Source organism: Heterodontus francisci, chromosome 7, assembly GCF_036365525.1.
Source record: "Heterodontus francisci isolate sHetFra1 chromosome 7, sHetFra1.hap1, whole genome shotgun sequence".
In the NCBI taxonomy this organism is placed as follows: domain Eukaryota; kingdom Metazoa; phylum Chordata; class Chondrichthyes; order Heterodontiformes; family Heterodontidae; genus Heterodontus; species Heterodontus francisci.
The window spans coordinates 7,996,532-8,009,123 of record NC_090377.1 but is presented as its reverse complement, the minus strand read 5'-3'; the positions used below and the strand labels follow the sequence as shown (position 1 = coordinate 8,009,123).

Below are 12,592 nucleotides of genomic sequence, written 5' to 3'. Positions count from 1 at the left end.
TATAGAATAACAGATACCTGGGAGTATGTTACAGACTGGAATCTAATTGAGGGGTTCGGGGGGTTTATATATAGAATAACAGATACCCGGGAGTGAGTTACAGACTGGAATCTAATCGAGGGGTTTGAGGGGTTTATATATAGAATAACAGATACCCGGGAGTATGTTACAGACTGGAATCTAATCGAGGGGTTCAGGGGGTTTATATATAGAATAACAGATACCTGGGAGTATGTTACAGACTGGAATCTAATCTGGGGGTTTGGGTGGTTTATATATAGAATAACAGATACCTGGGAGTATGTTACAGACTGGAATCTAATCGAGGGGTTCAGGGGGTTTATATATAGAATAACAGATACCTGGGAGTATGTTACAGACTGGAATCTAATCTGGGGGTTTGGGGGTTTATATATAGAATAACAGATACCTGGGAGTATGTTACAGACTGGAATCTAATTGAGGGGTTCGGGGGGTTTATATATAGAATAACAGATACCTGGGAGTATGTTACAGACTGGAATCTAATCTGGGGGTTCGGGGGTTCATATATAGAATAACAGATACCTGGGAGTATGTTACAGACTGGAATCTAATTGAGGGGTTCGGGGGGTTTATATATAGAATAACAGATACCTGGGAGTATGTTACAGACTGGAATCTAATCGAGGGGTTCAGGGGGTTTATATATAGAATAACAGATACCGGGGAGTATGTTACAGACTGGAATCTAATCGAGGGGTTCGAGGGGTTTATATATAGAATAACAGATACCCGGGAGTGAGTTACAGACTGGAATCTAATCGAGGGGTTCAGGGGGTTTATATATAGAATAACAGATACCAGGGAGTGAGTTACAGACTGGAATCTAATCGAGGGGTTCGAGGGGTTTATATATAGAATAACAGATACCCGGGAGTGAGTTACAGACTGGAATCTAATCGAGGGGTTCGGGGGGTTTATATATAGAATAACAGATACCTGTGAGTATGTTACAGACTGGAATCTAATCGAGGGGTTCGGGGGGGGGGGTTTATATATCGAATAACAGATACCTGGGAGTGAGTTACAGACTGGAATCTAATCGAGGGGTTCGGGGGTTTATATATAGAATAACAGATACCTGGGAGTATGTTACAGACTGGAATCTAATCGAGGGGTTCGGGGGGTTTATATATCGAATAACAGATACCTGGGAGTGAGTTACAGACTGGAATCTAATCGAGGGGTTCGGGGGTTTATATATAGAATAACAGATACCTGGGAGTGAGTTACAGACTGGAATCTAATCGAGGGGTTCAGGGGGTTTATATATCGAATAACAGATACCTGGGAGTGAGTTACAGACTGGAATCTAATCGAGGGGTTCGGGGGTTTATATATAGAATAACAGATACCTGGGAGTGAGTTACAGACTGGAATCTAATCGAGGGGTTCAGGGGGTTTATATATCGAATAACAGATACCTGGGAGTGAGTTGCAGACTGGAATCTAATCGAGGGGTTCGGGGGTTTATATATAGAATAACAGATACCTGGGAGTGAGTTACAGACTGGAATCTAATCGAGGGGTTCAGGGGGTTTATATATAGAATAACAGATACCTGGGAGTATGTTACAGACTGGAATCTAATCTGGGGGTTCGGGGGTTTATATATAGAATAACAGATACCTGGGAGTATGTTACAGACTGGAATCTAATTGAGGGGTTCGGGGGGTTTATATATAGAATAACAGATACCTGGGAGTATGTTACAGACTGGAATCTAATCTGGGGGTTCGGGGGTTTATATATAGAATAACAGATACCTGGGAGTATGTTACAGACTGGAATCTAATCGAGGGGTTCGGGGGTTTATATATAGAATAACAGATACCCGGGAGTGAGTTACAGACTGGAATCTAATCGAGGGGTTCGGGGGGTTTATATATAGAATAACAGATACCTGGGAGTATGTTACAGACTGGAATCTAATCGAGGGGTTCGGGGGGGGGGTTTATATATCGAATAACAGATACCTGGGAGTGAGTTACAGACTGGAATCTAATCGAGGGGTTCGGGGGTTTATATATAGAATAACAGATACCTGGGAGTATGTTACAGACTGGAATCTAATCGAGGGGTTCGGGGGGTTTATATATCGAATAACAGATACCTGGGAGTGAGTTACAGACTGGAATCTAATCGAGGGGTTCGGGGGTTTATATATAGAATAACAGATACCTGGGAGTATGTTACAGACTGGAATCTAATCGAGGGGTTCGGGGGGTTTATATATCGAATAACAGATACCTGGGAGTGAGTTACAGACTGGAATCTAATCGAGGGGTTCGGGGGTTTATATATAGAATAACAGATACCTGGGAGTGAGTTACAGACTGGAATCTAATCGAGGGGTTCAGGGGGTTTATATATCGAATAACAGATACCCGGGAGTGAGTTACAGACTGGAATCTAATCGAGGGGTTCGGGGGGTTTATATATAGAATAACAGATACCCAGGAGTGAGTTACAGACTGGAATCTAATCGAGGGGTGCAGGGGGCGAGGTTTATATAAAGTTGTGCTTTAGCTTTGTGATTTATAACTCATCAGATATGAGTTTAAGGTATATTTGGAACATCTTGTGTCTTTTTTGCAGCTTATGTTTAAAATGCTTTCTATGTAATTAGAGAAAAGCGGAGATGTTTGGTCGTTCAAAATTTCACGAGAGTTAAAAGAAATATCCTGACTAACAGTAAGTATTATTTGAGTGATTGGGTCACTAAGGGAGAAAGGGATGGCGTGAGTCACAGAGCTGGGGAACGGAGAGATGTGAAAGAAGGGTAAGAGGGCGATGAGGTGGACCAATTGGAGCTTGAGATCAGCACATCTCACTTCCCTATGCGATTAAAACAACTGCACTCAGTTCATTTGAAGAGACACAGTTTGTTCTGTCTTGGACTCTATGAGGGGTGTTTTTAAGCAGTGTTTTTAACAGCAATAACAAGATAGCTGAGAGTTAGTGTGTTGGGATGTGAGTGGAGCAGAGTTTAACCCTGAACTCACACACTTTAACACTGAAGCTGCACCCTTTCCCGTCTTTTGAAAGATTAATTAATTTTATTGTAACTTCCTGCGGAAAATAAAATCTCAACGACTTCCCTGAAAAATAGAAAACCTCTTTGGAGGGAGAAAACTTTCATCACAAGGAATGTCAGGATATTGAACCAGGATCAATGACTCCCGGAGCACTTTAGATTCATTGGACCGATTTAAATAGGTTTCCTCTGTCAGTTGCGGGAGGTGTAGCAGTGAGAAGGACAGACCCGAAATCCAAGCCAACACTCAAGAGTGAACACCAAGGAATTTGGGCTTTAAAGGGCTGCACTGCTACTCGGAAGAAATCATTCCTGGGACAAAGGCCATTCGGTGGACATGGTGAATGGAATCGCCCCTGTTCTTAGAGATTAATTCCACTCAGCTTCCCATTGGCACATCATTGGACTATTCTTGTACTCTCCAAAACTTGAACTGCTATCAAGTTGGTCTCGCACTGAGCTGGGATTGATGTCATTCCCGTGCATTTGACATTTGGAGCCCAGTACTTGGAATATGAATGAGAGCTGGGATGAATGCTTGAACAGCTCAAGTCCGGATGCTTGCTATTCCTCCCAGAAGGTCCTGATCAACTTGCTGTCCATTCCTCTTTCCAGCATCATCGTAGCAGGAAATCTGGTCACCATTGTGGGGATCATCGGCAACAAGAGGCTGCACAACCCCACCAACTACTATTTCCTGAGTTTGCTGGTGGCTGATCTGTGCACTGGCCTCATCCTGCCCTCCATCCCCAGGATGAGCTTCAAGAGCGGGTTTGCTTTCTGGATCTGCTTCTTCTTCCATCTCTTCCCAAACTTCATCTTCCTCTCTTTCCTATCCAACATGGTGGTGGTCCACTATGACAGGTATGTTTGCATTGTCCATCCTTTGCACTATGGGATCTCCTGGATTCATGAGTCTGTTCCCATTGTCATTTTGACCACCTGGGTCCTGCCCTTGCTTTTCACCTCACTGCCTCTGATTGGTTGGAACAACTGGAACCCGGGAACCACATATTGCTATTTCAAATTCATTTTCCCTTCTTCATACATTTACCTGGAGATCTATGGCTTGCTCATTCCTTCCATTGTAGCTATCACCGTAATGATTGTCCGAATACTCTATGTGGCACGAAGGCAAATGAACGCAATTAAGAAGATCCACAGGTCAGTACACAGTCACTCAGCCTCACCAGTGGAGCAGGAAATGGACTTTAAATACGCCAAGTGTGTCATCGCCTTCTTCCTCATCTTCCTGCTTTGTTGGGTCCCTTACATTGTTTACATCCATGTCTCCTTCTTTGTGAGGAGTAGAGGTTCCAGGCTCCACATCATCCTGTCCTGTTTAGGGATCAGCAGTGCCGCCCTGGTCCCATTCGTCCTAGTTCTGAACAATAAGGAATACTTTGAACTATGGAGAAATGTTTTCCAAAGAGTTTGCCAATGTTGTGGCAAAGAAACTAACTTGAACTGAAATGTTTCTTTTTGCTGTATGTGTATTTTATTGTTTTTAGGTGTTACTATTTTAGGCCCTAATCCTGAAGGTGTCCTGGCCAATATTTATTCCTCAACCTACTTCAGCAGATAATCTGGTCATTACCACATTGCTGCATGTGGGAGCTTGCTGTGCACAAATTAACTGTCACATTTCCTACTTTATACTTTACAAAGTGCTTCACTGGCTGTAAAGCACTTTGGGACATCTGGAGGTGGTCAGAGTGCAACTGAGCCACACACACACCAATACAGTCACTGAGTTCATCTCATGTGCTTTAACCGTAAATCACACAAGCAAAAGCATGAAATGTTTTCCAAACACCAAACAAATCTAGAGATATCGTCTATAACTATAAGTTTCCAATTCAGTTCAACCCAACTGATATTCAAGTTTATATTTTATTTGTTCATTTCTCTCGATGATGAGTTTTATTTAATACATTATTTATTTGCTTTGAATTGGGCAGGTGCAGACCCTGCAGAGTTAGTTCTGTTACTTAATATTTGGAGTTTTGCCATGAGTGCACATTGTAAACTTCTCATTGACAGCTCGAAACTGGAACCTTGAAGGTTTTGGGTCCTGTGTCAAACCACAGTTGGCAGAGGTTTCAAAGGTTCTTCACGGTGCTGCTTGTAAGTGTACAGTTTGAAATGGAAATAAGCCAAAGCGGTGGAGAGACAGGAACCACCAAACTGACACAGAGTGAGTCGGCCAATGGAATTAATACTCTCCAGTTAAATCAATAAAGGCTCATTGGATTTTCGAACATGTCATTGCCTCATTGAAATCTCTTAGAATGAAGGAAAACTTGAAAATATGCTATCGCATGAAATTACATGTCAAAAGTGGTAGATGTAAATTACATGTAAAAATTTGTATTGCATGTGAATTACAGGGAAATGGCAATAAGGTGGGAAAGTGGAGTTGAGGCAGATCAGCCAGGTTCGAGGGGCCGAATGGTCTACTCCATCTGCTATTTATGTTCTTATGCATGTCAAAATCAGCATCGTGTGCAAATTATGTATCAATATTGGTCTCAGCAAGAGTGACCATGACGCTGTTGGATTTTTCCTAATTCATTCATGGGATGTGAGCATCCCCGGCTAGGCCAGCATTTATTGTCCATCCCTAATTGCCCTTGAGAAGGTGGTGGTGAGCTGCCTTCTTGAACCACTGCAGTCCATGTGAGGTAGGTACACCCACAGTGCTGTTAGGAAGGGAGTTCCAGGATTTTGACCCAGTGACAGTGAAGGAATGGTGATATTGTTCCAAGTCAGGATGGTGTGTGACTTGGAGGGGAACTTGCAGGTGGTGGTGTTCCCATGCATTTGCTGCCCTTGTCCTTCTAGGTGGTAGAGGTCACGGGTTTGGAAGGTGCTGTCTAAGGAACCTTGGTATATTGCTGCCGTGCATCTTGCACTGAGTACTGATTCATCAGCTGAGGGGGGGAGGGGTGGGGGCGTTAGATGGTAATCAGCACGAAGTCCTAAATGTCATAAAAACCAATGTCCTTTCGGGAAGGAAACCTGCTGTTCCTACCCCGTATGACCCTATATGTGACTCAGGTCCGACACCGATGTCCTAGACTCTTAACTGTCCTCTGATGTTGCGTAGAAAGTTGCTTAATTGTATGAAGCCTACAATGGTTCAAGAAGGCAACTCACCACTACCACCTTTCCAGAACAACTAGGGATGGGTCCTTGCCAGCTACATCACATTTGAAAACGAAGTTTTGAAAGACATTTGTTGAAAAGGTTAATTTCAAACTGTGATTCCCCACTAGCTGTCCCAAAGTGACTGATGTAAAAACCATTGAATGCTATCAGATTGAGACTGGCTGCCTGGACATTCCGATGAAGGTCAGTTGGTTTTACCCATTACCCAGGTATTCTATTTAGTGGGTTGCTGGTTAAGTAACAGGTATGAGCAGAAATCAGTGGTAGATTGAGAAGATTAAGTAAAGTAAGGTGATGACACAAATTGGTCACCAATGGAAGGCTTGAGTGATGATGAAACAATTGGGCCAAATCTTGCTGAAAAATGAATGGTGTGTTAATGATGCACGCTGTTAATTACAAACTAAATTTTGAATGTCAGCCATGTTGTTATTGAATGGCGGAGCAGGCTCACAGGGCCGAGTGGCCTACTCCTGCTCCTAATTCGTATGTTTGTATGTAACTTGCTGGTGTTGACGTGCGCTGATGTTTGCTGCACACATTCGGCATCTCAGCCTCAACCTCCCCGTTATTTTTAGGAACTTGCTGAATTTTCACCTTACGTGTCCAGTAAACTCACTGCAAAAAAATTAGGGCTGGTAACTAATATCATAATACCTATTTAACAATGTGTTAATTGTTAATGCAATGCCAATCAGCCTCTCCGGCCCAGAATGAGAACAATTTAATCTCATTCCTGCAAGTAGTCAATTATTGCTGGAGATTTAAAAAAATGTCATTTTAAATTTACTTTTTTTGTTACTTTCCTTTCTGTCTTTTTCTCTTCTTTCTTTCCCTCTCTTTATTTCTCTTTCTCTCCCTGATTTGACTCTAATTCACTCTATTTCCTTCTCCATCATTCTCCAGTTTATTTCTCAATCTTTAGCTATGAGAAAAGATTGGATAGGCAGGGATTGTTTTCTTTGGAACAAGGAGGTTGAGGGGAGATTGAATTGAGGTGTATAATATTATGAGGGACCTGGATAGAGTGGATAGGAAGGACCTATTTCCCTTAGTAGAGAGATCAATAACTGGGGGGCTTGGAATTAAAGTAATTGGTGGAAGGATTAGAGGAGAGTTGAGGAGAATTTCTTTCACCCAGTGAGTGAGGGGGGTCTGGAACTCACTGCCTGAACAGGTGGTAGAGGCAGAACGCCTCATTGCATTGAAAAACTACTTGCACTTGAAGTGCTGTAACCTAGAGGGCTATGGAACAAGAGCTGGATGGTGGGTTAGACTGCATTGTTCTTGTTCAGAATGCACAGATACATAGATACATTTTCTATGTTTAAAATCTCATTGGTTAAGGAGATAGATAGTTGGTCCCATTTCCCCAGGTGTCTCGTTGCCCTTGCAGCATCGTTATCAGCTCGCACTTGCAGCAAATTACCGGGCAAAAAATTACTCAAGCTGATGGGTTCAGTTAAAAGTCTAACTAATGGGACAGGCTGTTCCACACTGGCAAGATCCTGCCCCATGTTTCAGTTCAAGGGCCACTGGTTACCCAAGAGGCAGAGTTTGCAAAACATAAACTGTTCCTCGTAAATTACTGTAAATGGAGTTGTGACGTCAGAGGGGGCAGAACCCAGTGAGAATGACTCACAGTTTCTGTTGCAGTCTGTAATCTTTTCTACTGTCCAGTCAGGAGCCCAGTCAGCACTGAGCGATGAGTGAGATTTACCAGATGGCGTTGTCAAGACTTTGAGTGATACAGTAACAGGAGAACTAAAATACTGGAGTTTAAAAGGGCAGTAGGGCTGTGCCAAGATTCGAGTCAGTCTGTTCCAGGTCTGATGGAAATTCACGGAGTCCCCTCAGAGTGTTTCTGGTCCTGTCTGATATTCCTCCCTCACTGAGCCGCTTGCACCTGATGCCTTTCTCCCACCTAATCACCAGTCCTGGGGAAAGTCAGGGCCACATCCTTTAAAAATAACTTGCATTTCTGTGGCACCTTTCACAGTCTCAGGATGTCCCAAAGTGCTTCACAGCCAATGAAGTACTTTGAATTACTGTCAGAATGTGACATGCTAATTAGTGCACAGCAAACTCCCACAAATAGCAATGTGATTATGAGCAAATAACCTGTTTTTAGTATGTTAATTGAAGGATCAATATTGGCCAGGACACCAGGGAGAACTCCTCTGTTCTTCAAATAATGCTGTGGGATGTTTTATGTCCACCTGAGAGGGCAGATGGGGCCTCGGTTTAACAGCTCATCTGAAAGACAACACCTATGACAACGTAGCACTCCCTTAGTATTGCACTGGAGTTTCTGCATAGGTTATGTGCTCAAGTCACTGGGGTTGGATTTAAACCTACAACATGCTGACTCAGAGGTGAGGGAGAGTGTTACCCACTGAGCAAGGCTGACACCCCTCCAGCTTAGAGTCATTGTAACAAGTAAAGAGGATAATGGGGATCCTGTAGATGTAGTATATCTGGACTTCCAGAAGGCATTTGATAAGGTGCCGCACAAAAGGTTAATACACAACATCACATGGGGTTAGGGGCAATTTATTAGCTTGGATAGAGGATTGGCTAACCAACAGAAAACAGAGAGTCGGGATAAATGGGTCCTTTTCTGGTTGGCAAGATGTAACTAGTGGGGTGCCACAGGGTTCAGTCCTTGGGCCCCAACTATTTACAAACTATATTAATGACTTGGATGCAGGGATAGAAGGTACTGTAGCCAAATTTGCAGATGACACTAAAATAGGTGGGATAGTAAGTTGCAATAAAGAAATAAGAAATTTACAAATGGATATGGATAGGTTAGGTGAATGGGCCAAAATTTGGCAGATGGAGCTTAACGTGGATAAGTGTGAGGTTATCCATTTTGGTTGGAAGAATAGAAAGGCAAATTATTATCTAAATGGAGAGAAACTTCAGAGTGCTTCAGTGCAGAGGGATCTGGGTGTCCTCGTGCATGAATCGCAGAAAACTAGTACACAGGTGCAGCAGGTAATAAGGAAGGCAAATGGAATTTTGGCATTTACTGCTAAAGGAATAGAGTATAAAAGTAGGGAAGTGTTGCTGAAACTGTACAAGGCATTAGTGAGACTGCACCTGGAGTATTGCGTACAGTTTTGGTCCCCTTACTTGAGGAGGGATGTAGTTGCATTGGAGGCAGTTCAGAGGAGGTTCACTAGATTGATTCCAGAGATGAGGGGTTTGTCTTATGAAGAGAAATTGAGCAGTTTAGATCTTTACTCTCGAGCGTTTAGAAGAATGAGAGGAAATCTAATTGAGGTGTATAAGATGATTAAGGGGTTTGACAAAGTAGACGTAGAGAGGATGTTTCCTCTTGTGGGGCAATCTAGAATGAGAGGTCATAGTTTTAGGATAAGGGGTAGCAGATTTAAAACAGAGATGAGGAGAAATTACTTCTCTCAAAGGGTCGTGAGTCTATAGAATTCACTACCCCAGAGTGCGGTGGATGCCGGGACATTGAGTAAATTTAAGGAGGAGATAGACAGATTTTTAATTAGTAAACGTTTGAAGGGTTATGGAGAACGGGCAGGAAAGTGGAGTTGAGGCCAAGATGAGATCAGCCATGATCGTATTGAATGGCGGAGCAGGCTCGAGGGGCTGAATTGCCCACTCCTGCTCCTAGTCCTTATGTTATTGTGGGTCAGGAGTGATGATCTGTGCAGACTCAAAGGGTCTGTGGGAAGCAGGCCTACAATTGCACAAGTGGAGGGTCAGCTGAGCTCACAAGCTGCATCAATGAATCCTGAATCATGCAAAGATGTCATCCTTTGCGGTTGTGCAAGCACTGGTCATACTCACTGCTTCCTGTCCCATTCATCTTACTGGAAGGAATTCATTCCAATCCCTGCTTTCAATTAAGCAATTCAACAATTCATAAAATGGCATCAGATAAAGAATGCTACTTGACCCATTCATCTTATCCTTCTAGACTGTATTTTCAATCTGACATGCGCTGGAAACCGTCCCTCCTGAGAAATTACCAGCCATATGTCGTGTTTTTGTCTGTACGCTCTCTCCTTGGCTGGAGACACAGTCCATTTACCTAAACCAAGTTTTGAGCTGTGAGTTCTGTTCTTAATCTATCTCATTTAGCACAGTGGTAGTGCCACACAACACGTTGGAGGATTCAGTAGTGTCTGTGTTGCTGGATTAATAATCTAGGATGAATAAACCAGAGATTATTAGCAGTTTGTGAATTTGAATTCAGCTATATCAGAAAAAAAAAACAACTAAATAAATCTGGAATGAAAAGCTGGTCTCAGTAAAAATGACTATGAAGCTGCCGGATTGTTGTAAAAACCCAACTGATTCACCAATGTCTTTTGCGTCACCCAGTATGTGTCTCTAGACTCACAGCAATGTGGTTGACTCTTAACTGCCCTCTGAAATGCTCTCGCAAGCCAATCAGTTGTATAAAATCACAATAAAAAAGGTATAATAAAATAAAAACTAGAAGGACCACTCGGCTTTGACCTAGGCATTAGCTTTGGAATGGGCAAAGGCACACCCAGCCCAGTCAACCCTCCTCGCTAACATCTGGGGACTTGTGCCAAAATTGGGACAGCTGCCCCACAGACTAGTCAAGCACTTTTTTTGGTTGGCATCCTTTCATTTACGAAAAATTATGGACACACAACAAACAATCCATTTTGGTGGGGGTGTCTCAGAGAGATGCAGCACTTAGAGAGATACAGTGTCTTCTCTTGGCGCACCTTTGCTGATGGCTGTGAAGGCCAATCCTTGAGAAGCAGGCTCTGTCACAAGTGTTGCACGTGAAACCGCCAAGTGACGCCGTCAGTTGTTGTTTTCAGTGTTGACGCCTGTTGCCAAGCTGCTGTAGCCACTGGTCTTCGTGGTAGTGCACACCAGTCCACAGGCTGTGTCGCCATTTCCCTCTTTCACCAGCTAGTGACTCCCAGGTGTGATAGTTGACATTTAGGACCTTCATATCACACGCAAGCATCATTGAAGAGGAGCTTTGGGCACCCACTGGCTGTCTGGTTCTGGCTACCTCACCATACAGAAGGTCCTTGGGTATGCGACCGTCTTCCATCCTGCAGATGTGGGAGAGCTGCCGAAGCCCCCCCTGTTTGATTAGTGCCAACACACTTGGGAGCTCTGCCTTTGAGAGGACTGCCACATTTTTGACTTTGCCCTGCCGGGGTATACCCATAATGCAACACAGTGAAGATGGAAATTATTGAGCTTCTTTTCCTGGTAGCTGTAAGTCATCCATGTTTCACAGTCATACAGCAAGATGCTGAGAACACAGGCCTCATAAACCATCAGCTTGGTCCGAAGGGTCAGCTTGGTGTTATCCCATGCGTGTTTTGCAAGTCGGCTAAAGATGGTAGCTGCTTTCCCGATGAGTGTTTTGAGCTCTGCATTACGGGACAGACTGTCACCATGGACCCAGTGGGGTGTTATTTCGTGCGATCAGGGATGGAGATGTAACACCTTGTCCCATGACCATGGTTTTTTTGACGCTTATGGTCAAGGAGAACAAGTTACAAGCAACATCCTGACATAATCATAGTCTCCCCCTGCTGGTAACTTAGAAATTGGCAGCTTGGGACCAAATTCTGCTCCACCATCACTGCAACAGGACCCGGATGCACTAACTTAACTGGGTTTTCCAGTGATTTCATTCAGCAACAGAAAGGGGGACAGACCGCATTTCTTGTGGGGCGGGGCTCTCTGGGCATCCCCCCAGTTGGCAGCTGGGGTTTCCAGCAGCATGGGGCCAGCAGACATGCGAGATGTCTCTGTAATGGTGCAGGAACCTTTCAGGCCCCTGGAAATGAGCTCACCGACTCTGCACTATTCTAATGGGATCAACACTCGAGGACGCCAGTGATCGCAAACCTGGCCTAACTTCTGGGATCACAGTCTATGTAAATTCAAAATCCAATTTGGCACTAGGTGGGTGAAGGTTAGTTAGATCATTCGAAGGGAGGGAGCAGAATTTGGGATCTGGCCTGTTACCACTGGGATTTGATAGCGGAGGGTGCACACTGGTGGTTGTGGATCAGTCATCCACCGAAAGGGTCACCACTGAGGAAGGTTTGATTAAATTCTGGTCATTCCACAGTTTAAAGGCTGGACTGGACACTCACCAGCTGAGATGAGATGAGGACCCTGGTGAGGTCATAGGGAAAGGCCCAGTCTCTGGATCAAGGTACATGATCCTGGGTCAATGTCCCTTCTTGAGAGGGTGAGCTGTTTTCACACATCTGAACATAAACTCTGATACTTCATTGACAACCAAAGACAGAGATCTTTGTTTGAATTTTTTATTACACAATACCCAAC

At 43.7% G+C, this 12,592-nt stretch overlaps 1 protein-coding gene across 1 annotated transcript; it reads left to right on the top strand.

Moving 5' to 3' along the window:
- Window positions 1–2,936: 2,936 nt before the first annotated feature.
- gpbar1 (G protein-coupled bile acid receptor 1) lies at window positions 2,937–5,317 on the top strand. The gene has a single exon (XM_068034455.1). The coding sequence runs from the start codon at window positions 3,594–3,596 to the stop codon at window positions 4,548–4,550; it is 957 nt and encodes a 318-aa protein (XP_067890556.1). The 5' UTR covers window positions 2,937–3,593; the 3' UTR covers window positions 4,551–5,317.
- The last annotated feature ends 7,275 nt before the right edge of the window (window positions 5,318–12,592 follow it).

What these genes read in the sequence shown, in the direction of transcription:
- gpbar1 (XM_068034455.1), top strand. Translation starts at nt 3,594, where the DNA reads ATGAATGAGAGCTGGGATGAATGCTTGAACAGCTCAAGTCCGGATGCT.